Genomic DNA, 25311 nt, shown 5'->3' with positions numbered 1-25311 from the left:
AGTAACCCACATATCAGATGCAAGTCACCCATAAAAGTGCTGCTGAATGAGCAGGAGTCTTGCTGCATTAACGGCCCGTTTTCTGTGGTAAAGCATCCAGACTACACAGGATGTTTTGTTATAAATGTTTATCAATAGCCACAGCTCTTTCTGATCAAAACGATCATCAGATCTGCAGTTGAAGCACTGAGGTTGCATTTCAGTGTTTTCACAAGCGTGTAGCTTCATGGCCAGTAGCATGATCAATCATGATGTTATATAGACAGATGTTATAAAAGTGAATTGTGATTCAAGCATATGCTCTAATTCAGGTAAATGATTCATTGCAAAGGCTGTCATGTCAACTGGAAATTCTTTATTTTGATGACTCATTTAAGAAATTATAAAAGCAGATTTCATTACTGCCCTGTACAGAGTATATTTCATATAACCACCTTCCCCCTCCAGAGACAAAAGTGGACACCGTTTACCCCCTTTTGCTTCCCATCCCTCCATGCCTTTTACTTGTTTTTTTTGTTTGTTTTTTTTTCCTTTTTTGTGTTCATCTTTATCTTGTACAGGGGTTTACAAACCTCTACAACTTTACATTTGACTTCAACTACGGCAACCTTATTTACAATGAGCTAAATTACACCAGAAAGGGGAATCCTATTTTCTTAGGATACATCAGATACATCAAATAAAATAAAAAAAACTTCAGAATAGAAAATAAAATTATTGCAGTATACTACAATCATTACAATTGTTACATGATGCAGAAAAACAGCATCTCCATGTGTAAATTTCAGTGCAAGTTAAAGAGTTAAAGAATCTGATCTTGGTGGGAGAATGACCTACAAACCCAAAAGAGACCTCTACACACTTCATTCCTTGCATGAGAGGGAAGTGGTCTGGCACTTCCTGCTTATGACTGACATTCAGAACGTCATAACATTTCGAGTCAGTGTAACCAGTGTGTCCCTGGGTGTCCTTTGTACTAGGCCAGGACCTTGGGACTTACAGTGAACCCTTTGTTCAGTCAGCTGTAGAACGACATTTTAAGACTTAGAAAAGAAAAGCAATGGCTTTTGTTAGCTAAATACTCTACACTAATATTTTAGAATCGACAAATTCAAGTACCACATAATGCATTTGCTGAAGAGGCCTGGCCCCATGCTTCAGCGCATGACCATGATTTTGACCATCATGGGTTGGGGGGTTGAGAGAGAGAGAGAGAGAGAGAGAGAGAGAGAGAGAGAGAGAGAGAGAGAGAGAGAGAGAGAGAGAGAGAGAGAAAATGCCACTGACAGGCAGAAGAACAGTAATATTATTTTTGAAGCTTAGAAATCTTATTTTAGGACAAGATATATTATCAATATGCCACACAAAAAACAAACCTGTTAACGTGATGTCCATCCCCCAACACCTCATGACTTTAGCCTACCAGGTTCTCTTGGGGTGGGGTGGGGTGGGGGGTGCAAAAAAAAAAAAAAAAAAAAAAAAACTGGAGACCAATGTCAACAGCAGGATTTGAAGTAAACAATAAGAAAAATACTCCAGTGGATTCCTGCATTATCTCATCTTGCCTTTGGGACTCATCGAGAGCCCCTATCCTGCCCACCAACATAGCTCTGCCCATCCATAGTCCCCCCTAAGGTGAGGTCAGGTCTTGGGGACCGCAGTAGCCCCATTGCTTCTGTCCTGCATAGACAGCACCCCCCAGTGGAGGAACATCAGCTGGGGAGTCACGCCACATCGTCCAAACAGCCTGAAGGAGAGCCGGTCCTGAAGGAGTCACCCTCCCTCCCTTTCCACCTCCATCACCTGCTCTGACTGGGTGAGGTCAGACGCTGCAGGAGGAGGCCGGCATGAAGTGGATCTTTGCCTCTCGTCCTCCTCCTCCCCTTCCTCCCCTGCTGGAGTCTGTTCTCCAGTGGAGCGCCCCCCTCTCAGGAGCCGTGGTTGGGGGGGTGCTGGAGGTCCTGGCCGGAGAAGATGGGGTGCAGGAGGGGATGTAGCTGCAGGGCGGCCGAGGCCGAGGTGTGCCGCGGGGCGAACAGCGTGGGGTAAATGGCGTGGGGCATGTGGTGGAGTGCCAGGGGCGTGTGGTGGAGCGCCGACGCAGGGATGATGTGGATGGGCTGTCCCGACAGGAAGGCGGTGTGGTGTGCGGGGATGAGTCCAGCATGGCTCAGCTGGTGGCCCAGAGAGTGTCCGAGCGAGTGTCCGGCGAGTGGCGAGAGCGAGATGGGCGTCAGATGGTGGTGCTGCGGGATGTGGTGCACCTGCGCCAGCTGGGCGTGGGCCTGGAGCTGGTGGTGCGCCTGGTGCGCTGGGTGGAGGCCCATGGCAGCGGAGGCGGCCGCCGCGTGGTGCTGCAAGATGGCGTGCTGCACCGTGGTGATGGAGGTGGCCGAGGCGGCCGATACGGCCGGCTGCTGGATGTGGATTTGCTGCAGCGCCGCCGCGGGGGGAGGCGGTGGCGCTTGCTGGAGGTTCGCGGCGGCCGCAAGGTTATGCGCCGCCGCTGCAGCCGCCGCAGACGGGAAGGTCTTGACCTGCTTGGCCAGCAGCTGCTGCTGGATGTGCTGCTGGGCGGCCTGCTGCAGCTTGCTGTACTTCTCCATCTCCTCGGGCGTGAAGGTGATCGGCTGGCTCTCCAGCGGCGCCAGGCCGTCCTCCTCCGCCTCCATGCCCAGCTCCTCCTCCTCCATGCTGGGCGGCACGTAGCCGCCGGAGTAAGGGTGCATGGTGGGCTGCGGTCCCATCAGGCGCTCCATGATTGGGGCCGATGGGTCGGGGGCCTGGTCACCCTGGAAGGGTGGAATCAGAAGAACGGACTCCTGCTCAAACAGCTGAGGCTCAGGGTGGGCCTGGGGCTCCTCAGAGGAGTTGGTTGCCAGTGGGGGATTTTCTTCCTGCTGCTTCTGCTGTTTTTGGGCTGGAGGAACAGGAGGCGGGGGAGGAGGGGGAAACTCCCTGATTTGTTCCACCAGGATGACCTCCCCTGATGCCTCGGAGCTCTTCCCAGCGCCCTTGTTTGGGTCTTCTGGCCGAGTCAGGGGAAGCAGAGATGGCTTCTTACCTGCCTGCAGTTTGCCAAATAAGGGCAGCATGCCTTTGCTACCTAAAGATGGGGGCAATTTGGGCCCAAAGTAGCCCTGCGGAGGGTCCTTGACTTTGCCGCCAGGTTTGTTTGAGCCCGAGCCCATTTCGTCCGAGCCCTTGCGGGACTGGATCTTCTCCAGCAGCTGTCGGGCCGTGAGAGAGTTCCGTCCCTCACTCCCGCCCGACGTCCGTGGGCCCTGCGAGCCACTGGTGCGTCCTCCACCCGCACGTCCGGAGGAGCCTCGCGGCGATTGCGAGCGGTAGATACTGGTGCGGTTGAAGCGGCGAGTTGAGCTGAGGCTCCGGTGCGCAGGCGAACCACGGCTAGAGAGGGACGAGCGCGAGGCCGAACTGCGGCTGTAGCTGCGGCGCCACGAGCGCCTGCCGCCGCTGCTGCTTCGGCTGCGACTGCGACTGCTGGAGCTTCGGGAGCTGCTGCGTCGCCGGTGGCGCCTGCTGCTGCCGCGGCCGTGAGAGCGGGAGCGGGAGCGCGAGGCAGATGACGAGGACGTCGATGAGTAGCGATGATCCCGGGCCGACTCGACGGCAGAGTCGAGCCTGAACCCGATCCGGAGTCGGGCCGGCGGGAGGAGGAGCGAGCGGACGACGACGGCGCGACGGGCGCTTGGCTGAGCGAGCTCACCGGGCGCTGTAGTCGCCAGAAGCATCGGAGAAGGCGGCTGTGGCGACCAGTAGCTGCTGCCGAAGAGCCGCCTGAGCTACCTCGAAAGCACGACTGGCTGCGGTGGTGGTGATGGTGGCGCCGGCCATGCCGGTCACCGTGCCGACTGGAGCGACTGCGGGAGCGGGCAGAGTCCTCGCTGCGCTGACGCCGACTCTGGGTCATGGGAGCGGAGGAGGCGCCCGGCGGAGTATTGGACTTGGACGAGAGCCCCGCCGCCCTCTTCCTCGCTCTCACTGCTAGGCGGACGGCCGTGCCCCGAGCCCCCTCGCTGGGCAGAGGCCGAGCAAGATGTCGGGGGAACACGAGGTTCCACCTTTGCGCGCTTGTTACCGTTGTGCTCCTCCGAGACGCTGGCTTTGCTCTCCTCTCCAGTGGAACGTTGCGTACCCTCCTTCAGCGGACGCTTTCTCTTACCCGCCTCAGTGGCCGTGGAACTCCCTGCCAAAGACTCGGAAGGAGTGGCTCCTTTTTCCTCTTTATCTTTCTTCTTCTCTTTCTCCTTGTCTTTATCTTTATCCTTGTCCTTGTCCTTCTCCTTGTCTTTCTCCTTGTCTTTCTCCTTGTCCTTATCTTTGTCTTTTTCCTTCTCTATTTCCTTTGCTCCATCCCCATCCTCCTCCTCTCCGGATCTCTTGTTTTTACTCTTCTTTCGTTTGTGCTTCTTCTTCTTCTTCTTGGTCTTCTCTGGCGGCGCCCCGGCCTCTCCTTCGCCCTCCGCCGCCCCGCTCTTCTCTTTGTTCTTGCGTTTGGAATGCTTGCTCTTCCTGTGCTTCTTTTTCTTCTTCTTCTTCTTGGACCCTCCGGCCTCCAGGTCCTGCACCTGCTGATCGCCCCCTTCTGGCTTCAGGCTGGGCTGGTCCGGTTCTGCCGGCCTCGCCGCCGGGTCCGACTGGCTCGTCGAGGGGGCACTGTCTGGATTATCCTGCTTTGAGTCCTGACCTTCACCGCCAGTCCCAGCTTTGCCCGCCCCAGCGGTGCCCTGTTTGGATTCCCCGCTGCCTACTGCTTTGGCGTTCTTGTTGGCGGCCCGGCAGCGGGACTGCTTGAAGTCGAAGTAGAGGGGGTTGCAGCTGTAGGAGAGGGCGGGCTGTGCGCGCGTGAACTCCAGCAGCTCCGAGGGCCACTGTAGAGTGGTGCTCTGGTCTTTACTCAGCACTGGGAAGAAGGGGCCCGTCGGTATCCGAGGGCCCTCGGGATTGGGAGTGTCTCCTGCTGGTGCCACAGGAGGGGTAGGGGCAGACGGTGTGGGGGTTACGGAACCTTCTTCACCCTTCTCCGTTTTCACTTTGGGTGAGGAGGAGGCAGGAGTGGGCTCTGTGTGCTTGCTCAATGTGATCTCGCTCTCTGGTTCTCTCTCAGGTTTGCAGCTGGTGGTCGTGGGCTGTGGGCTCTTTATCCGTGTGGTCCTTTTGTCTGGCGTGTCACCAGTCCCTTCTTTCCCTTCTGTTCCATCTTTTTTTTCCACGTCTGACGCTGGTGGTGCTGCTGCTTCTTCTACTGTTACCGTTGGCTCACTCTCCACTGGGGCTGCTTTCTTCCCATTCTCCTCTGCCGCGTCCTCTTCCTCGGGGATCGGGCACTGGTCCGAGGCCTTCATAAACAACAGGAACTGGAAGTGAGGCTTGACCCGACAGTGTGCGGGCGGCATATAGTGGTAGTACTGGGGCTCTTGCCCGGCATAGCCTTCCTCTTTCTTCATCATCATCTTCAGTTTGTCAAGTGTGGAGGCAAGTGAGGCGCCGTCGTCGGCTGCCGACTGGTCTTCACTGCCTGTCGCCGTGGCTACTGCTGCTGCTGCTGCTGCTGCTGGCGTTGCTGTAGCATCACCAGCAGCTACGCTGTCAGTGCTACCTCCTGCCCCGGTCAACTCTGTCTCACCGGCTGGCTTCTCACCGGCGCTGGCCGTGCGCTCCTCCTGGCCTTCCTCCCCCTCTAGCACCTCCTCCCCCGGGTCGGAGAACAGGGCAGCGACTGTCTCCAGCTTCACTGGGGCCTTCTTGGCGAAGGAGAAGGACACGCTGACCTTGGGCGTCTGCGCCGCCGCCGCCGCCGCCGACACCGCCCCCACCGCCCCCGCCGCCCCCTGGGTGCTCGGAGAGCCGCTGCGCTTGCCGAAGGAGAAGCTGATGGGCGGGCCGGGCCGTGGGGAGCCCTGGTTTCCTCGCTCCTCGACGGTCGAACTTTCGCTTGGGCTGTCCGTCACCATGGGGACGCCATCTGGATTGGAGGCTTCGCTGTCGTCCCCCTTCTCACCGTCCACAGCCACTGTAGTGGCCTTGAACATGGGGCCACTGCCAGGAGTCCTGTAGAAAATGTGATCAAATAGTATTCTTAAACTGACAGACAGGAATGTTGCCATTTACCAAATCTCCTCTCCCATAAATACCATACTTTAATTACCCTCGATAAATCATAATTACATTTAACTCAGACACATTTACACGTGTGTACCATAACATATCAATTTAATCTCGTCCACTGAGCTCAGTCTCATTAGTATGCATCATTTAATCTGGGATTGTGCCATAACAAGCTTGTTCCACTGGGTAGTTGATATTCTGTGACCGTACATGTAAGATAGGGGGTAGCAGCTTGGGTTGGCTGGCACATAAAAGGCCATTGTGCTCATAAGAGCTGTGGGTTAGTGAGTGTGAACACCAGTTGTGTGTGTATGTGTGTGTTTGTGTTTTGTGTGTGTATGTCAACATGTGATGTTTGTGTGCCGAAGTGGACACTAGGTGGCAGCACCACGCACCGGTCCTGCTGCTTCCTCTGCTCGGCCAGCTCGTGCAGCCGCCGCAGCATCTTCTCCTGCTTCTTGCCCCCCTTCCGGGAGCGAGACGACACATTCCGCGCAAACTCCCTCTGCTTCAGCTCTTTCAGCCTCTGCAAGAGAGGGAATGGGAAGCAGGGAACAGGATGGAGGACACAAACGGATGAAGGAGGTAAAGAGGAGAATAAAACAAAATGAAGGCAAGGGTGTAAAAGCCAGGGCAGAAAATGAGATACGAGATTCAGTCATATTTTCATTAAATTCCCTTGACCCTATCAATGCATACTGCGAGCCTCTTTCTCACCTGTTTGTGTGCGTGGTCATAGGAGTTGATGTGGTTGTCGAACTCCTGATGTTTAGTGTACTGTTTGTCACATAGCTCACAGTAGAAGTTAGCTCTCAGGTCCTCCAGAGCTTTGGCAATGGCCTTCTCCTTCTCAGCATAGTCCTGGAGACGCATACACAGTGATTGATTTTGTGTTGCAGCACTCAGTTAGCCTGGCTCACACCAGAGCAATTTTCAAAAGAGAATTGGCCTGGGGACCCCCTCCATCACTTCCGATTTCCAAGGGGTGTAACGAGTAGTGAAATTAAACTTAAATTGAGACATTTAACTCTTACCAAATCTTTACGGAATTACAGCGAACACATCTTTCTTGGAAACAAAGGTTTTAAATGCAGTGGTTCACTCAATTACAAACACATCCATATTGAGGCCATCAGTGCAGCCTTTGGATGTATTCAACAGCGCTGCTAACCATGCTCATCTGTTTATCATCATATAAAGCCCACCCCATGCCTAATAAGCAGTTGTGATTGGTTCCTGGATTTTCTGTGATTTTGGAAATGGCTGTGAATTGTAGGATCTGCCAAGCAACTTCGCTCCCAGATTTGTCTGGGTTCACCCAAGCTAACACTCAGTCATCCCAATAATGAGAATGCATCATTAACTAATCATATCCTCTAGTCAAGAACTTACTCATTGAGAGACTTTGAAAACATTGTGTTTACCAGAGAGCCATATTCAAATAGAAAAAACCACCACAACTATCAGAGATGCAAATCAGCCTGTTCAGCTGCTGTACTGCAGTTTCAAAACATGTTGTTAGTCCATAAAGCAGGAAGAGAAGGGGAGGGGGGGGATGAAAGCGCTGAGTCATGGCTGGACGAAACTGACCTTGTACTTCTGCCGCAGCTCCTCTGTGTCCTCTTTCTCGATTTCCAGCACTCTACGCTTCTCTGTGGCATCCTCCGCAGTCTCCAACTACAGACAGACAGAGACAGACACACACACACACACACACACACAGCATAAACAATACAAAGGTGTGCATACTGTATTATTACTGTATTATGTACACAAAGCACTGCAATAAACAGTGATGACTTTAACCAAACCCAAACAAACACATTAATAAGCAGCGCACTCACCTCCATCTCCATGCGCCCCATCCCCATGACATCATATTTGAGGGTGATGGGCACAGGGTCCGTCCGGCCTGTTTGTGTATTGTTGGGAGGAGGGGGGCACAGAGAGAGACGAGCGTTAGTTTTTTTTGGCAGGAGCAGGAGCGCACAGGGGCGCAGCGCATAGGGGGGAGGGGTGGGGGTGACAGCCTGCGCAGGGCACAGGGTGCTGGGTTAGAAAGACTGCCTTCAAGTGCAAGAGACCAGAAAGCTACAGTGAACCAAACGCCCAGCCATTCTAACGGCTTGCTTCCGCCAGGGTCCTACCACGCAGCCTGGCTCCTCTGGAGTATGTAGGCCAGATGGGAACTCTATGGACTAAAATTTTGATGCTCTGAGGTGCCAGATTTTCAACACTGCCATGAGAGATATATTCCACTGAGGACTAGATTTGTGTGTGTTCCAATTCTTTTTTTTGTCATTAATATAATGTGTGTGTTCCAAATCTTTTTTTTTATTTAATATATCCATTTATAGAGTAACTGGTGATTTGAATGGGAGTATTTGGAAGGCAGGTCAGTCTACAGTGAACATAAAACTGGCAGAATTGTGTCTGTATCCATTTCTCTCCCTCCCACTCGCTTGCTGTTCATATCCCTCTCCTGCCACTCTTACAAGGCTAACGGATGACCGTTGAGTGACATATCACCACTTCAGCAGACCTGCCTCCCATCTCCCATCAGTTTGTTTGCTTACCTACACACTCTTCACTCACTCTTGTTACCATGACTGTTGTTACCAAGCTGTGAAAAGGACTGGGCCAGAGGAAAATTAATTCAGAGAACAAACAAACAAACGAAAAAATAATCAAAACAACAAAAAGAAAAGAAAACGTAATAGATAAATCAAATGAAACAAAACAAAAGATAAAAAGACAATCAAAAGAAAACACTACGGTTGGAGATCGACACATAATTGCTTAATCCACTCATAACCAGCCAAATGAAGCACAGAAAGAAAGAGAGAGAGAAAGAAAGAGAGAGAGAAGAAAAAAAACAGAGTGAGAGGACACAAGCACTGAGCTACAGCAGCAGCAGTGACTGTCACAGGTCAGAGGTTGCCATGGTGACAAGTGCAGGGGTGGGAGTTACTTACCTGTGCTAAAAGAGCAGGACACACACACACACACTCATTCAAGCCAGACACACACACACTAACAAACACACACACACACACACACACAAACACACACACACACACACACAAAACACACACACACACACACACACACAACAAAACACACACACACACACACACACACACACACACACACACACAGGGTATTTGTGGGGGTAAGAGGCACAAAAACAATGAAAAGTCATACTGAGCTGCTGCTGCAGAAACTGCCGCCATGAATACAGCCAATCCTGACTCAGTTCAATCCTTTCAGTTTGGTTTCAGTTTCTCCCTTTTCCTTTTTTTGTCTCGCTGGCAGGACCATCCCCTGGGCCATTATCCCCTTGGGCTCGCGCTACAGCCGCGTCTCTTAGCACAGCTTTTAGAGATGGGCTATGTTCAACCCCTTTATAGCACTAGTTTAACTTGCTTTTTTTTTTCACCTGTGGTATAACCCAGGTGTTAGCACATATTCCACACCCAACTATCTACGCATGGCCAGACCCCCCCCCCCCCCCCCCCCCCAACACACACACATGTTGAATCTCACACTCACATCACAAGACGGAGGAGAGGGGCCACTGACTGACAGTAACAGGCAGGTACAAGAGTATGGATGGTGAAATATGCAGAAGCCCAGCTTCATCTTAGCCCCACATCTCCATATCTACCTCATATCAGTAGCTCAGCCCAATGGAATAATCACAGCCCTCATATCCCCACAGAACTGTCGAGCTCCAGAGCACCCGAGGAGGAAGAGTGTGTGTGTGTGTGTATATGTGTGGAAAGGAGTGTGAAAAACGAGTGGGAGAGAACGCAAGTAGAGTAAGAGAGAGAAAAGGAAAAGTGAAGACAATCAGACTGGGAGAATATGAGTCATGTGGGTCGCTTGTGTTAAATAACACAAGAGCACATTTGAAGCATGCTTGCCCATTTCATTTTTGCTTTCAGTCCATACGTGTGTGTTTGTGTATTTCTGTGTGTGTGTTGTGGTGCTCTGGTGCTCGAGCAGTGCTGTGGGGGTACTTGTGCGTCATCAATCAGGTCCTAAGCCATCCCCGACACAGCCCCTGGGACTTAGACACACACACACACACACACACACAGGCACCTGGGCACAGACTCAGGCTCCTCTGGTGGGAGGGCGGGCGGGGGGAGGTGGGGGGACGACACTCTCTGATGACCAAAGCGTGCGCAGAAACAAAAAAGGGAAGTGAATCTGAGATCCCTACCTCCAAACCCCCTAACACACACACACACACACACACATAAAAAAACTGAAATCAAACGTCATGGGGATGCTCTAGGAGAGGAGACATGACCACAGATACACAGGCAGCAGGATGAAGGCTAACTCCAGTACCCAGAGAGAGAGAGAGAGAGAGAGAGAGAGAGAGAGTGAAGAGTGAGCGAAGGGGAAAGGAGAGGAGAGGAAGAGAGTTGAAAGCCTATTGAAAAACACTGGTGCTCTGATGACAGGAATTATAAACCAAAAAGGGAAAACAAAAATAGGGGGGGAACGGGGAATAGGCGGGGGGGGTAACCAAAATAAAATAAATATCAAATCAAAATAAACAAAAAGTAAACAATGAAAAGAATCAATCAGGGGGAAAAAGAACATTTACCACTAAGTTTACCATCAGCACAACATGGCCAGGATCATAATGCTGCAAAAAAGAAACACCAATTGGTTAAGCAGGAAGATTGAGGCATACAGAGGGATCAGGGGTCAAAGGTGAAGGGGTTATAGGAGGGGGTCAAGTTTCGGGGCAGGGTGCCTTCAGGAGTAACCCCACACCAGTCTGTTTGCCTCTCCTACTCACTCACCTGCTATGGCTGTGCTTGGGAGTGTTTCCTGAGGTTGGCACTGTTCTAAATGTTGTGTCTTTTGAACGTACTGTAGTATCCTCTGCTGAACCGAGGCTTAGACTGGACATGCACAATTTCAAGAGATGTAAATCAAGGATGCTTGAGGTCCAAATTTTGTCTACGGATCAGAGCACAGTCACCCTTCTCCTCACCTGTTCCGCCCTCTAGATAGGCAGTGTTCTCCTTCGGGAAGAGAACACTATGTGCCTGTTAGCCCACTATCCACCCACCGCCACAGTCACCTCTCGGCTTACCATGCTACCTGCTGGGGACACATTCTCAGGAGGGGAGACACTCAGAGCACGGTCCTCCTTCAAGGGAGGTCCTGAGGTGAGGGGTGCGCTCGGCTGAGCCGAGTTTTAAGAGGCACTGTGGGGAGGCACTGACCAATTACCTGCCTAACAGGACCATGGGCCACAGTGGTCTTTGTGTTCAAGTACAGTGGTCTGCACTAGTGTAGTCGAATGTGGCCTGCACTGGTATAGATTCTCTGTATAGGAGTCATCTTGGATGGTGTGGGATTTGGTTGAATCAAGTATGGTATACACTAGATTGTTATATAGAGTACACCACTGTAGTAGTGTAGTATAGTAAATCTAGTGTGGTATACTCTGCACTGTTGTAGAGTATACCAGTATATTAATTAGATGTACTCAGCAGTGTCGTCATGTCTGTAGCGACCTGATTCCTGGATGCACTAATGTCGCATGTAGTCTACATTAGAACACAGAACTAATGCATTCTAGTGTAGTCCTTCTTGCACACAAATGCCGATTACTGTTTTGCTGGTGAATCTGTGCAGCTTTCTTTTAATTCAGTTTAAAATGGTGTGCTTTGGCGTGTTCTGCTCGAATTTAGACCACTGTTGTCCACCAATAGAAATGCACCCCTATGGCTCGGTGATGCTCCTGCTTGATGCTCTCCTCCACCTGTGTGCTGCTTAAACCTCCTTGTGAGGGGGGTGGGGGCTGTGGGGGGCGAGAGGAGACAGGGAGAGTGGGGCTTCAGCGGTCCTGCTCATGTCAGGTGTGAGTGGGGGGACTAGGCACCGGCTACTGTGAGGTTCTCCTGCAAGGCGAAGCACTTTGGCCCCACACCCTCAGCAGTGACCAACACACACACACACACACACACACACACACACATACATACATACGCACACACGCCCAAACACACACACACCACACCCACGACACAACCACACTGATACAGGTCACGTCACAGACAGGAGCAGGGTACAAGACAGATAATAAAAAAACGAAGGCGAAGGGAAAGTAGTGGGCGGAGACACAGGCTCATTCTGCAAGTCATTCACAGGAGGCGGAGTCATAACCATAGCCAATCAGAAAAGCTCTCGCTCAAGTTCACAGCCAATCGGGAAAAAATAAATACACATATCCCCCTTCCCCATTGCAGCCACTAATCAAGGGGAAAAATTCACTAAGAGTTCTATGATGATGCGTCATCTTCCCAATCAAGAGAAATTCCTCATCATCAATCAATCAGTCATTGCCGCTTCTCTAACTGCTCTCATTTAGTTTGGCACGTCAAATCAGATTGCTGGCATTATTCAGCAGATTGGTTTAGTGATATCAAGCTTACAGAGGAAAAGAGCTAAGAGAAGACGTTAGGCTACATTATAAAGAAGGGTTAGCCTATTCCCGTTCACACATACACGCACGCACGCACGTACACACACACACACACCACATACACACACCACATAGGGGTGGTCCTACAAACCTTACCTAAAAAAACAAATGATAAAAAAACACAACAGAAACAAACAGAAGAATGAAAACAGAGTCAATTCAACAGAAAGTCAAACTCGGGGGGCGAAAACACACAGCAGTACGTCTATTAACATGCAAACTCAGCCTGTCTCCTGGACAACAGGGAGGGAAGAATTTCAGGTTAGGGTAAAGGCAAAATTACAGTCCCAAGGTGATCCATTAAGTCATTGTCATCATGTGTTTCCTCTTAGTTACACATACACACGGTCTCTCTCTCTCTCTCACACACACACACACACACTCACACACACAGCTGTGCAGAGCTGAAGAAATGACGCCAGAAAGACTTAAGCAGAGGGAGAGGCAATCAGATTTTCCACTCGTCCTGCCTGAGCTGTTCTTCAATAATGCCCTCCCTCCCTGTTTTGCTCGCTGCCTCGGTCTCTCCCTGTCCCTCTGCAACGGCGCCCCCCCCCCACACACACACACACACTTGTCTGTTCCCTCCTTTTGAAGTGAAACTAATCCATTTCCTTTCCTTATTTGATGGAGTGTGTGTAGAAATCTGCCCTATTTGGTACTGATGACCAGTGCCCAAACACACACACACCATACCACAAATTAGTCCCTTACCTAGACCTCTCTGAGGTAAGAGTGAAAGTGGTGTGGTGGTGTGGAGAGAGAGAGAGAGAGAGAGAGAGAGAGAGAGAGGTGCTTAAGTGTTTTCCATTAGCGCATGTTACTGCTCTAATGTGGTGCAGATGCAGCTTACTGAGCAAACACGGTTGGAAAAACAAATGCTCCACTGCGCTCTGCTCTGCGCGTCTGTATCAGTGTGGGAGTCCGGCTAGAACAACACTACATCAACTGACCCCGCAACCCCACAATCAATTCCTCAATACCGCTCCGCCGGCCAAAAATGACATCAGCTCCCAAGACATCACATCACTGCGGACCGCCACGCAACCGCAAAACAAACACACACACACACACACACACACACTGGTGCTGTTCTTGCTGTTGGGAGGGTGGGGACAAAATGGTGTGAGCTGTTGTTCAGGCCTTACGTTTCTACACAGAATGATGCAACTCTTTAGAGTTTCTACCAAAGTGGGTGTGTCTGATATTTCCATATTAGTTTTTTTTAAGTGAGTAGATCATGTGACATTATTTAACAAAATTGCCAAGCATGCTGTAGTCTATGTGACTGCTATATTTTCCTTAACTTGACAAGACACCCCCTGCCCAAATGGCTTCTCAGGCACCAATCCCACCAAATGGCTTCTCAGGCACCAATCCCACTAAATGTCAATGCAGTGGTTTGTCACCCTGTGCACAATAAGACGAGTGTTTCCCTGGAGAGCTCTGTGTATCTGTTTGTGTGTGTGATGGAATGTGTACGGCTCTGCCCTCATACAAATCAACCGAGCACTGGCGGGAGGGGTTGCCTTCTACAGAGATGTTTTGTTGGCTATAAACAACAGTGTGTGCGTGTGTGCGTGTGTGTGTGTGTGTGTGTGTGTGTGTGTGTGTGTGCATATGTGTGTGTGTGTATGTAAATAAACTTGACTTGAGTTTGTAGGATATTCTTAAATCAAAATACCCATTTAAATGTGTCACTTTCTTCCCAGAAAAGGAGTTTTTTTTTGTGTGTGTGTCAATTTCCCTGCTCTAGTTTTTGCTTTGATTTGCTCCAAGCCAAGTGCGTCGTGGTTCAGGATACCGTCACAGATAACGCGCTGTTTTATTTGAGGCCCTCTCTCTTCCCCTCTCCTCCTCTACTTGCTACCCTCCTCCCTCTACCCCTGCCCTACTCTCCCACCCATCATCAGAGTACAGACCTTACTCACCCACCCACCCATCCACACATCCACTGGCTTTCAAATCAAATGCATGACCCTCATTTCTGCATCATTTGTCTCTTAGAGCGCACTTTAAAAGAAGATAACAAGAGGAGAGAGATAAAGAGCAAAAACAGAGACAGAGAGAGGGGGGGGGGGAGATAGGAAGATAAATAAACATTCTGAGAGCAACCAGAAGCAGTGAAGAAGTGAAGAGAAGACCAAGGAGAGAAGAGGAGAGAGAAGAGAGAGGAGGGGAGAAGTGGGCCTTACCCTGTAAGGTCTTGCCCAGGCCTTGTCCCAGCTTCCAGCCATGTTTCTGCAGGAGCCGGTGACCGATGTTATCCTGCCAGAGGACACAGGGGAGAGAGACCAGAAATATTCCACTAATAAGAGAAGCTTTCCCTGCACACACAGATATGTTCACACCTCACAATCGCTCTCTCTCACACACACACAAACAAACAAACACACACACACTCTCTCTCTCTCACACACACATACATACACACACACAAAACACAGCTAACATTATCCTATACATCACCAAGACCATAATCATCCTCCTCCTGCTCCTCCACACCTACACTCCTGAGTGATTGTTACCCTTCATCAGAGGAAGAGGAGCAGGTGTGAGAGAGAGAGAGAGAGAGAGAGAGAGAAACACACACAGAGACGTGGAGGCACAAAGCTGGAGGAGGGAGGAGGAGGAGGAGGAGGTAGAGGAAGAAAGGTTGGACAACAGGAAGAGAGGCAACTAGTCTGTCTAGGTGACTACACCTCTATCTGTCTTTCTATCAGTTCAATCTCTGTCTTTAATGCATCCATCCTAGCCTCGCTTCTATTAGTGGGGGAGAGGGAGGAGAGAGAGAGAGAGAGTCGTCGGGGTGCATCTAAGACTGGAGCCCTCTGCTGCCCCCTCGACAGAGGAGCTTATATACGTATGGCAGGGCGCATACATATATACAGCACCACACAGACGGAAACACACACAACACACAGAATCAGAAAAGGAACAACAACACAGGTGCATTAGCCAGACAGACAACAAACGAGAGGGGGATCAATGAGGGGAGTGAGGGGCAGAAAAGAGAAGGGAGAAAGAGAAGGGTAGGTGTGTGGGGTGTGGTGGGTGAGAAAGGCCTTGGGCTACCACACCAAGGCCCTGTGTGTGTGTTAAAGAGAGGAGGAGAAAGGGGAAGCATGTTTGATGACACTCAGATGTCCGGTAACAAGTCGGCGCAGACAGAGACATGGAACAAAAAGAGAGATGAAAAGCGAGAAACAAAAAAATAAAAAGCTTTCCCATCAATCATCCTCATTACCATCATCATCATCATCATCATCATCATCATCATTCAGCACAACAGAAAAAAGGCTCCCAGGACTCCAAGCTCATTTACAGCTAACCACAACAAAAAAACAGCAAAACCAACGCAGGTCCACACGGAGAGGTGAAGGAAGTCAACAAAAATAAAAGAGAGAGGGAGGAGAAGACTCAAAACTCAAAACTACCCAGCATGCATCTGGTGTTAATCATCAACAAAGGGGGTTTGAGGGGACGAGGGCGGTTTGGTGTTAGTCGACCCATGAGCACAGGAAAGCGGTGAGAGCCATTCAGCTCGCTGGATGACCGACAGAGAGATGAGCACACAGCCGTGATGCACATGGGTCAAGGGTCATCTAACCAGACAAAAACAGGAACTCGTTGAGTGCCATGAACTGAACGAGGAAGGGTGGAGAGGCGACGCAGGCAAGGCACTGATTGAATGGCTCAGGAGACAGGGGACAGGGGTGACCGCAAGTGATGTTAGTGCCTGAAGGTGGTTTGGTCACCCGCATATGACCACGCCACACCCTCATGGCGCCATCTCCGCCCTTTTGTTGACACACCTGGTGATTGTGCATGCAATGCACGCCCTCAAATGGCCGAAGATAATGTTTTTTAAGGGTCCAACAGCGAGTTGCCACCTTCTCTTCAAGGCCATCCCCATTTTAGACTGTGTCGAAAACATGTGATTCAGACTGCTGCAGGCTAGTGCTGTACCGACTGGTGCATTATGCTAAGCTAATTACACTATAAGAAAAGGGGTCTACTTAATACAGGAGGAAGACAAGCAGAGTTGGAGAGAGAGAGAGAGAGAGAGACTCTCTTATGGGGATGTTTCTTCCAGATGGTTTCCATATAAAGTATCCTTATTTCTCCTCTGAACCCCCGAGGGGGAAGTGCTTGTTTCCTTGCTTGCTTCTTCAGCGAGTGTACGTGAGTGCGTGCGCATGTGTCCTGCTCTAGCTCTGGGGCACAGAACAGAACTGATGACTGCACCTTCTCTGCTGCTTCAGTGCACCTCTGAATCTGCGCAGTCCCAAAAATACAGCACAGTGCAGCAATGCAATCATTTGTGGCTTTGTGCCAGCGCAAACAAATAAATAAACAAACAAACAAACAAAAGAAACTCACAACTACACATCCTATCATTCCTTTTGTTCTGAACAGATACACAAGCTAGTTTCATCGACAATCCGTCTGAGGTCTCTTTAAACAGTGAATGTTGCACTGGTTAAACCCCGCCTAGCCAGCCAGCCTGCACTGCAGCAGCTCTGCAGCAGTGGACACAAACGAGCACAGCCTCTCCTCTCCTCTCCTCTCCTCTCCTCTCTCCTCTCCTCTCCTGTCCTGTCCTCTCCTGTCCTCTCCTCTCCTCTCCTGTCCTCTCCTCTCCTCTCCTCTCCTCTCCTCTCTCCTCTCCTGTCCTGTCCTGTCCTGTCCTGTCCTCTCCTCTCCTCTCCTCTCCTCTCCTCCTCTCCTCTCCTCTCCTCCTCTCTCTCCTCTCCTCTCCTCTCCTTTCCTCTGCAGCACTGCGAGCCGGCCGAGGTTGCAGCGTCCTCTGCTCTCAGCACGCACGTGTCTCCCCCGGCAGCACGGAGGGAGAGGGGCGAATACTTGAGGGGGAGGGCAAATTGGAATTTAGGGCAGCCAATCACAACAGCATGCCTGGGGATTTGAGGCGGACTTGCTGATCGAGATTCCAGGTGTTCTGGGCAGAGATGGACCGCTCTGGAGGAGGGGGAGGCGGGTCTGTGGAGGTGACAGACAGGTGGCATGCACATGAGTGAAGGGATGGAAGAGACAGGTGCACTTAGAGGAAGATAAAAACAAAAAAAAACAAGTGAGAGAGGGAGAAGAGAGAGACAGATGGAAAAAAGCGACATTGCTGAGGAGTCCAACAGCAGTGCAGGTGGAGGGATAAACATGTCCATACGAACCTGGCTTTATAAAACCTGGCCTGTCAAAAGAACAGTCAGACGTCACACAACACAAGAAAAAAGGGCCCAGAAATGGTCACCACTGCTAGTGCACATCGGCACCAACTCTTTTTTTTTTTTTTTTTACGTTACTCTCGCAATCTTACACACTACCACAGCTCACAGCATTCAAGAGTGTTACATCACATCTACAGGCTATGGGTGTGAGAAGCATGGCAACATATTCACGTGGTGACTTTCACTAGACTACTAATCATTAAATAACTTGGGTTAAACATAAATATATAAAAAATAAAACACATGAAAAAAAGGTGTTGGGGACTCTTAACTCCCAGGGGACAGTGAGATGGGGGAGAGAGAGAGAGGTGTGTGTGTATAATTCTACCCCAACTAAAGAGATTGGGGTGTAGAGTTGGTGTGTGTACTTGTGTATGAAGGGGGGATTAAAAGGATTTTTAAAAGGATTTTTTCTTATTTATGTTAAACCACAAGGAGGAGAGGTCTACAGAGACTTATAGTCCAGGGCAGTCTGAGGTGTGTGTGTGTGTGTGTGTGTGTGGTAATGGGCAGTGGATAGGTGCTGTATGGGTACTGGGATGAGTGCAGGTGGCTACGCTAGACTAATGTGGGTGCTGGATTGGGGCAGATTATGATCAACGTCACTTACTGCTGCTGATCAAAGAGCACCAATCAGCACCCAGCCCCTTATCACTTCACAATGCTCTCTTTCTGCTGCCTGTGTGTGTGTGTGTGTGTGTGTGCGTGTGCGTGTGTGTGTGTGTGTGTGTGTGCGTGTGTGTGTGCTGGAGAGAGAGCTGCCCTGTGCACATCTCTCATCTCTTTGTCTTTGTGGCAAGGCGTGGTTATGGGGTGTGAGAGAGGAACTGAGTGCTACCTAGTTAAGGCATGCAAAGCAAATAACCAAATGTTAGAGAACCAGATAGAGGGGAGAGGAGAAGGAGAAGAGTACAGAACTTGTGTAGAAAGTAACAGAAAGGGAGTAGGTCAGAACCAAAGAAAGAGAAATAAAACACTAGGTCCCAAATGAAGAGCCACAGACCTCTAGCTGCCTACCAGTCACACACAATGAGAGGCAGGAGGAGGGGAGCAGAGGCGAGAGCACCAGACACACACACAATGTCCATAAGACACAGACACACACACACACACACACACTCTCACACACACTCCCACACAGCTGTCACCGGGAGCCATCTCAATCACACACACATCAGTGTGAGTGTGGGCACTGAAAATACACTACTGATAAGCCTTTGAAGCTGGGGGTCAAATCATCCTTGGACAACTGCATGCATATATCAATGCATGCAGTGTGTCGCGTGTGTGTGTGTGTGTGTGTGTGTGTGTGAAGAATCAAAAATGGACAGCTGTGTGGAGGGTGATCTGTGTGCAGAACTCAGGCCTTCCACCCCCCTCCATAGACAATAGTGCAGGAGCATGTGAGAAAGACTGCAGTCAGCCATTGGCTGAGGCACCTTTCCTTGCTCTCCCTCCCCACCGGCTGTACGCACCTCCTCATGGGTCAGAATTGGGAGTGGACGCACTACGGAATTCCTCGGGTGATGAACTAGGGCCTCTGGCCTCTCAACTGCTGGCCAGCCTTGCGTGTTCTGATAACCATCAGCTGAATGAATGAACCTCTGTGGAGCAGCTTTTTTGCTTAAGGAAGGTTGCTGCATCTACGTAGGCGATGAATTAACTCAGCCTTTCAGTATAGCACTAACACAACACATTTTTCTCTATCCATGCAGCTATAGGCACTATCTCTAATCTTGCAGGGCTATTCACAAGCTCCGTTTTGGACAATGCTGAGCCTGCATGAATGCCACCCCATTAGTGCACTAATAAAGGCTTTATATGAACACAGAGTGCTGTGCCCAGCGTTAGGCTCCTGCTGCTCCTGCTGCTGCTGCAGCATCCTGTCCATCTCTCTGGCCTCCCTGTCTCAGCTCTGCTTCCGATGATTCAAAGCACTGCAGAGAGGCTTCGTGACTCACGTCTTTAACGCGACCTCCAGGGGTCAGCAGGAAGGGCACCATCACCTAACTTGGGCCGAGGTTCTCTGCAGGAGGGTGCTGGCAAGCTTCCATCGCGTCCAGCTGGATTTTGTTTTGTTTGGGTTGTGTGGAGGGCAGCCGCTAATGCTAGGAGAGGCATTTGTTGCCGTTGTTGTGGGGGAGGGAGGGAGCAAAGGATAAGCCTCAGTGAGAGAAAAAAAGAGAGAGGGGGGAGGGAGATAAAGAGAGAAAGGGAGAGACAGAGAGAAGCTGCCTGCGATATTATCTACGTGCCTTGTCAGCGAAAAATGCAGTCCCAGTTGCACAAGCACCATGCCAGCACATAATGACAGAGGGTACTGTACACCGAATCACTGTGTTGGAGAGAGGGTGAGCGAGAGAGAGGGTGAGCAGAGAGAGAGGGAGAGAGAGAGAGAGAGAGAGAGAGAGAGAGAGAGAGAGAGAGAGAGAGAGAGAGGGAGAGAGAGAGAGAGAGAGAGAGAGAGAGAGAGGGAGAGAGAGAGAGAGAGAGAGAGAGAAGCGTTACGAGGAGCCCCTAAAGACAGTAGAAGGAAAGCAGAGCGTGCAGATACAAACCGGTCAGAGCTGCTTAGCTAATTTGGGCCAATTCGCTGCAGGAGAGAAATGTCGAACACCCCAAGTTGTGTACAATACGGAAAATATCTGGCACATACTATCCCAACACACACACACACACACACACACACTTACAGACAGACACAGACACACATACTTTTAGAGTATAACACTTTCTCTAACACCAACACACACAATAATGTACACTGCATCCAATCGTTTTCCCATCCTCTATCTCAGCCTTTCTCTAGCCCCGCCTCCATGTCTGTAGAGTGGATGACACACTGAGAGAGAGAGGAGTCCAACCAGCACACTTGCCAACAGAGGCTGGTCCACTGCAGGGCAAATGTCTGTGTGGGCCGTGTTGCCGTGCGTGTGCGTGTGAGCGCGTGCGTGTGCGTGTGTGCAGGGACATGAGAGGATTGCAGACAGGAGAGACCATGAACTATTACCTTTATTTGAGTATAATGTTTGTGTGTGTGTGTGTGTGTTTCTTAGTGTAACAGTTCTAAGGAGTGTGTGTTCCCCACATGGCTAAATCTGGTAATGAGCCTTGTCCTAGTTTTATTTATCCACCCACAGTGACAGGATGCCAATGGACATCGGGCTATAATTAACCTTGGCCGCATGCGGTTCACCACAACAGGAGACGGGCCATGGCATGGTGATGGCTTGTTCTCAAGCTCTCAAGTTAGTTTTGTCTTTTCCTTGTTGTATGCTCCATAAAAATATATACATTATCAGCCTCAGTTTCACTAACTAACCCTCTGAGGAAAAACAAAAGGTACACCAGTAATATGTGCCCTTTTCCCTCTCAGTGCGCGCGTGTGTGGGCGCCCATGGCTGGAGCCAGGCTCAGGTCCTCTGCAGCCCACTTCAGTGGAGTGTTTGTTGGGGATTCTGGTGGATGAAGGGCCCTTGGCAGGCTCTCGTGTGCACAGCGAGAGAGGATAATGGCTTTTCTCTGCGCCAATCGAGAGCCCAAGAGCAGCCGACAGCCCTGCTGCACCTTGGTGCTAGTGCAGCCTCGGCAGGGGCAGAGTGGAGACCTGGACCCCACAAAAGCCCACTGAGAGGTGGGCGTCAGGAGAGGGCTGACCCTAACACAGCATTTAAGGGGAAGCCACACGTTAAAGCCTGAGATCACTAAAAGACCACTACCTGCCGCAAGTGATCAGTTGATGCCACCATCTAGAGAGTTAGTAGACGTGCAAGTTAGTGGTCAGAGAGGGTGAGGGGAAATGAGAATTGATCAGCACAGTAGTGCAATAATTTACTGCACCCAATTCCAAATACTGTTTGTAGCTATCAATGAACAAAATTACTGAAAATTATTGACAAGATGCATCGCACTAATACCAAAATCAGAGCACCAACCAAAGGTTGGTCAACATAATATCCAGGCTTGTAGTTGGAGGTTGTTAAGTGACCAGAGGAAAGGGCTCATATTCAGAGGGAATGGCATGCATGTATTTGCGGGTAGAGGGAACATCTGACCTCCACCGATGAGCTGGTGGTCATAGCAACAGGAGCTAGGGCTCTGGTGGGCTACTCTACTGAAATCTGTGCAGCTGTCTGCTGCAGCTGCTCATGTATCCAACACAAAGGAGTCACAATGGGCTGATTGTAACTGTGTGTGGAGGGAGCCCAAGCTGTATGTGGAGAACACCTACGCCAGCAGTAGAAGACTCAGTGTTGAAGACTCATCAGTTGCTTCATCACGTTCCACACAACATGCAAATAACAGTGTGCATTTGAACATGACTCATGTGTCTCAATGTGTGGGTAGGTTCAAGCAGACTAGTTCCATTTATTCAAGGCTGCATCTGATCTTGCGGTTAATTATGTCAAGGTATCGTCCATGTCTAATTCCATATAAACATGGAACAAACACTTTCTTACTAACTAGTACTTCTAGCACTCGTCACAAGCTTCAGGGTCTTGTCCATGTATGCAAATTAAAATGCACGTTTCACTGACATCTACCTTCAGTTTAACACTAGAAAAGCAAAGGAATATCATAATATATGTAATTATGGATGTACACAGAGCACTGGCGCTCCTGGAGCTATGCACAGCTGAGCTGCATCAGGCGGTCTGGTGCCCTTCAGGGTCAGTGCTCTGGAGAGCAGAGCGAGACCCATGCGGCGCTGCTCAGCTGGAGACGGACACACGTGAGCAGAGTCCGCAAGCTGCCGCAGCTGGGTGAAAGTGATGTTCCACTCGTGGGGGAGGTTAACGTGCTTCTGACCTGACAGGCGCCGATAAGACTGTGCAAAAGGTGCGAGGGTTACAACAGTGTGTGATCCACTCCACAGATTCTGTGCCGTTTCCAACTTTGGAAGTTTAAATGGTCCACTTTTAACAGCAAACAGATCAAAAGTCTAATGACTAAATATCTTACTGTCTATGAAGACAAACACTCATACTCACTCACACACACACTCACAGGCAGAGCTAAGAACATTTAAAAACAAAAACAAAAAAGCAGTGGTCAGATATGGTCTCTTCTACATCTTAGGTAAGTGCATGGGGAGGGGTGGGGGACTCGCAAAACATGGCAATAAGGAAGGGAAGCAATGTAAAAAAAGTGGCGGGGGTCTAATGATACTCTTGGGAGATAGTTATTAAGATCTAGATCTTAGGGAGTGGTGGTGGGGAGGAGGCATGTTTTATACCATCACATATAATATAGGGGAGAGATGGGCTGGGGTGGGGGCTGGGACGTATTCCTCTATCTAATGCTCAATCATTCACTCTCATAGATGGTCTGCAGTAAGTCTAATCCAATCACACGGCACTACAGGTGTGGCCTTACCGATTCTATGGGCTTGTCCAGAGAGGCCTGCTCCAACTCCAGCTGGCCCTCCTCATAATGGTCAAAGTGATTTCCCCCCTGTAAACACACAAATGGACACACACAGAGAGACATCAGAACAGATCATATTATCCACCAATATACCCACATAGAAAAGTGTGTGTGTGACTATGTGTGTGTGTGTGTGTGTGTGAGTGAGTGTGTGTGTAAGTGGAGGGGGATACAGCTGTTTTGTATTCATTAGTTTCGACTGTCCCGTGTTGGCCTACATACATTGTGGTCCACTATGATACCCGCATCTAGTGCTCTCATTCTCAAGTATTTCTTCAAGGGTGGAGAAAGAAATGCTACCGTCAAAATGGTGGCCCACATTCTGAAACTGAATCCCTCATGACCTTCAGTAACCTTTAAGAACTTGTACAGAGGGAGCAGATGCCTTGATCCCTCCAGCTCCCACCCCAGACACTGAGGAAGGGACCCGAGAGATGTTCTGGAGGCCATGTTCGCCCTTTAACACACTTCAGATGTTTATGTCTGAAAATACCCACACTCCACCAGAGCCCCTCCAGGTCACAGTGCTCAGAGCCGAGGGGGCCATTGGCAGAGCTATGGCTTTGTCACCAGGCTAGCTGAGACAACTGTGTGACACGTTACTGCTTTTGAGGCACACATGCATCTCTTTGGAATCAAAAGAAGAAAAACACGTACGTTGAGAACAGCTGGGCCGACACTGATATACGAGTTCTGGCACACATCTTGCGCGCGTACACACACACACACACACACACAAACCTGGCAAAGTTCTCAGCACAAATCCCACAAGCAGCCAAGAGGACTCTGCAGTCCTACCTCAACCTGACCTCAGTTTCAGGTAAAAAGCCCTTGGCCCAGCCAACAGCCTCCAGATCCAGGAGATTAACACTGCCACAGGAATGGCGTTCTGCCGGTCCCACAAAAGAGCCGACTTTCTAAAACAGCTATGCAGAGCAGAGCAAAGCCCTAAGGACAAATCACTGACATGCAACAGACCAATAGTTGCACCAAAATACTTCTTAAAATGATCAGCAAATATTTAGATGGGTCACCTCACCTACTCTACCATATTGTTTGTCACGCTTCAGACAAAATGTGCCATCATCACCAAAGCCACTCCTTGTGCCTGCTTGGCAGAGCATAACAAAAACAAGCACAAGTTTCACACCCCTCTGCAGCTTATTTACTTCCAATGTGGCCTGCAGAAACTGAGTTAAAGAAATACAGTTTGGCTCTAGTCAGACCCGGGCACCCGATAATTCATATAAGTAGATGCCAGCATTCAGCCTATTCAGTGGGCAGATCGTACATTTTGGCAGCCTCTGAACAGAGAGTTCAGCTGTGCATCGGCAAGAGAGGGGCCTTGCTGTCAATCCCCTACTTCCTATTGGGCTTCGGCTACCGCACAGCCTGCGTTCTAAAACCTCCTGCAGAGCAATCAACAACACCCAAATGTAAATGGGTCATCTGACGTCGTCTCAATAAGCATCATAGGCTCATGTCATGGCCAGGTCTGGACTGTGCCATACCCACGTGACCTAGGTGTAACTCTCTACAGGCATCAATAAAGGCTGGCGAACTCAGGTTACAGCAATACAATATAGAGGCACAAAAGAGCACACTCAAGGCAGAGCATGTCATGAATGGGAATGAATGCCACTGAACGGATAAATGAATTTGAATCTGGGAGATACTGGAATGCATAAAATATATGTATAAAATATGAATGATTTTCATGAAGTTAAGGGATTTGGGTAAAAATTTAGAAAATTCCAGCTACTACTAGCATCATATCATTATCATTATTATAGTTAAACTTTGTACAGTTGAACTCCACTACGAACATAATCTCAAATGTAGTCTTAAAGTATCTTCTATTCACTGAAGGAAAAAGGAGAGAAAACAAAACTCTCCAAACCTCCATCTTAAACAGTATCTTCTACTCACACCCTTATTGACCACATACAAGTCACACTTCTAACATTATAATACATTAGCAGTTATCTA

General features: G+C 49.8%; 1 protein-coding gene across 1 annotated transcript; it reads right to left on the bottom strand.

Annotated features, from left to right (window-relative positions):
• Positions 1–340: 340 nt before the first annotated feature.
• On the bottom strand, positions 341–23400 carry gpatch8 (G patch domain containing 8). The gene is given in 10 exon segments (XM_048246598.1): positions 341–3645; positions 3704–3763; positions 3765–3979; positions 3981–6075; positions 6528–6658; positions 6850–6993; positions 7723–7809; positions 7977–8044; positions 14845–14917; positions 23272–23400. Coding segments are annotated over 10 exon segments (4704 nt in total). The 5' UTR covers positions 23386–23400; the 3' UTR covers positions 341–1928.
• Between the last annotated feature and the right edge of the window lie 1911 nt (positions 23401–25311).

The sequence above is a fragment of the Alosa alosa genome, chromosome 6 (genome assembly GCF_017589495.1).
Source record: "Alosa alosa isolate M-15738 ecotype Scorff River chromosome 6, AALO_Geno_1.1, whole genome shotgun sequence".
Lineage (NCBI taxonomy): Eukaryota > Metazoa > Chordata > Actinopteri > Clupeiformes > Clupeidae > Alosa > Alosa alosa.
This window is presented reverse-complemented; position numbering and strand designations above follow the sequence as displayed.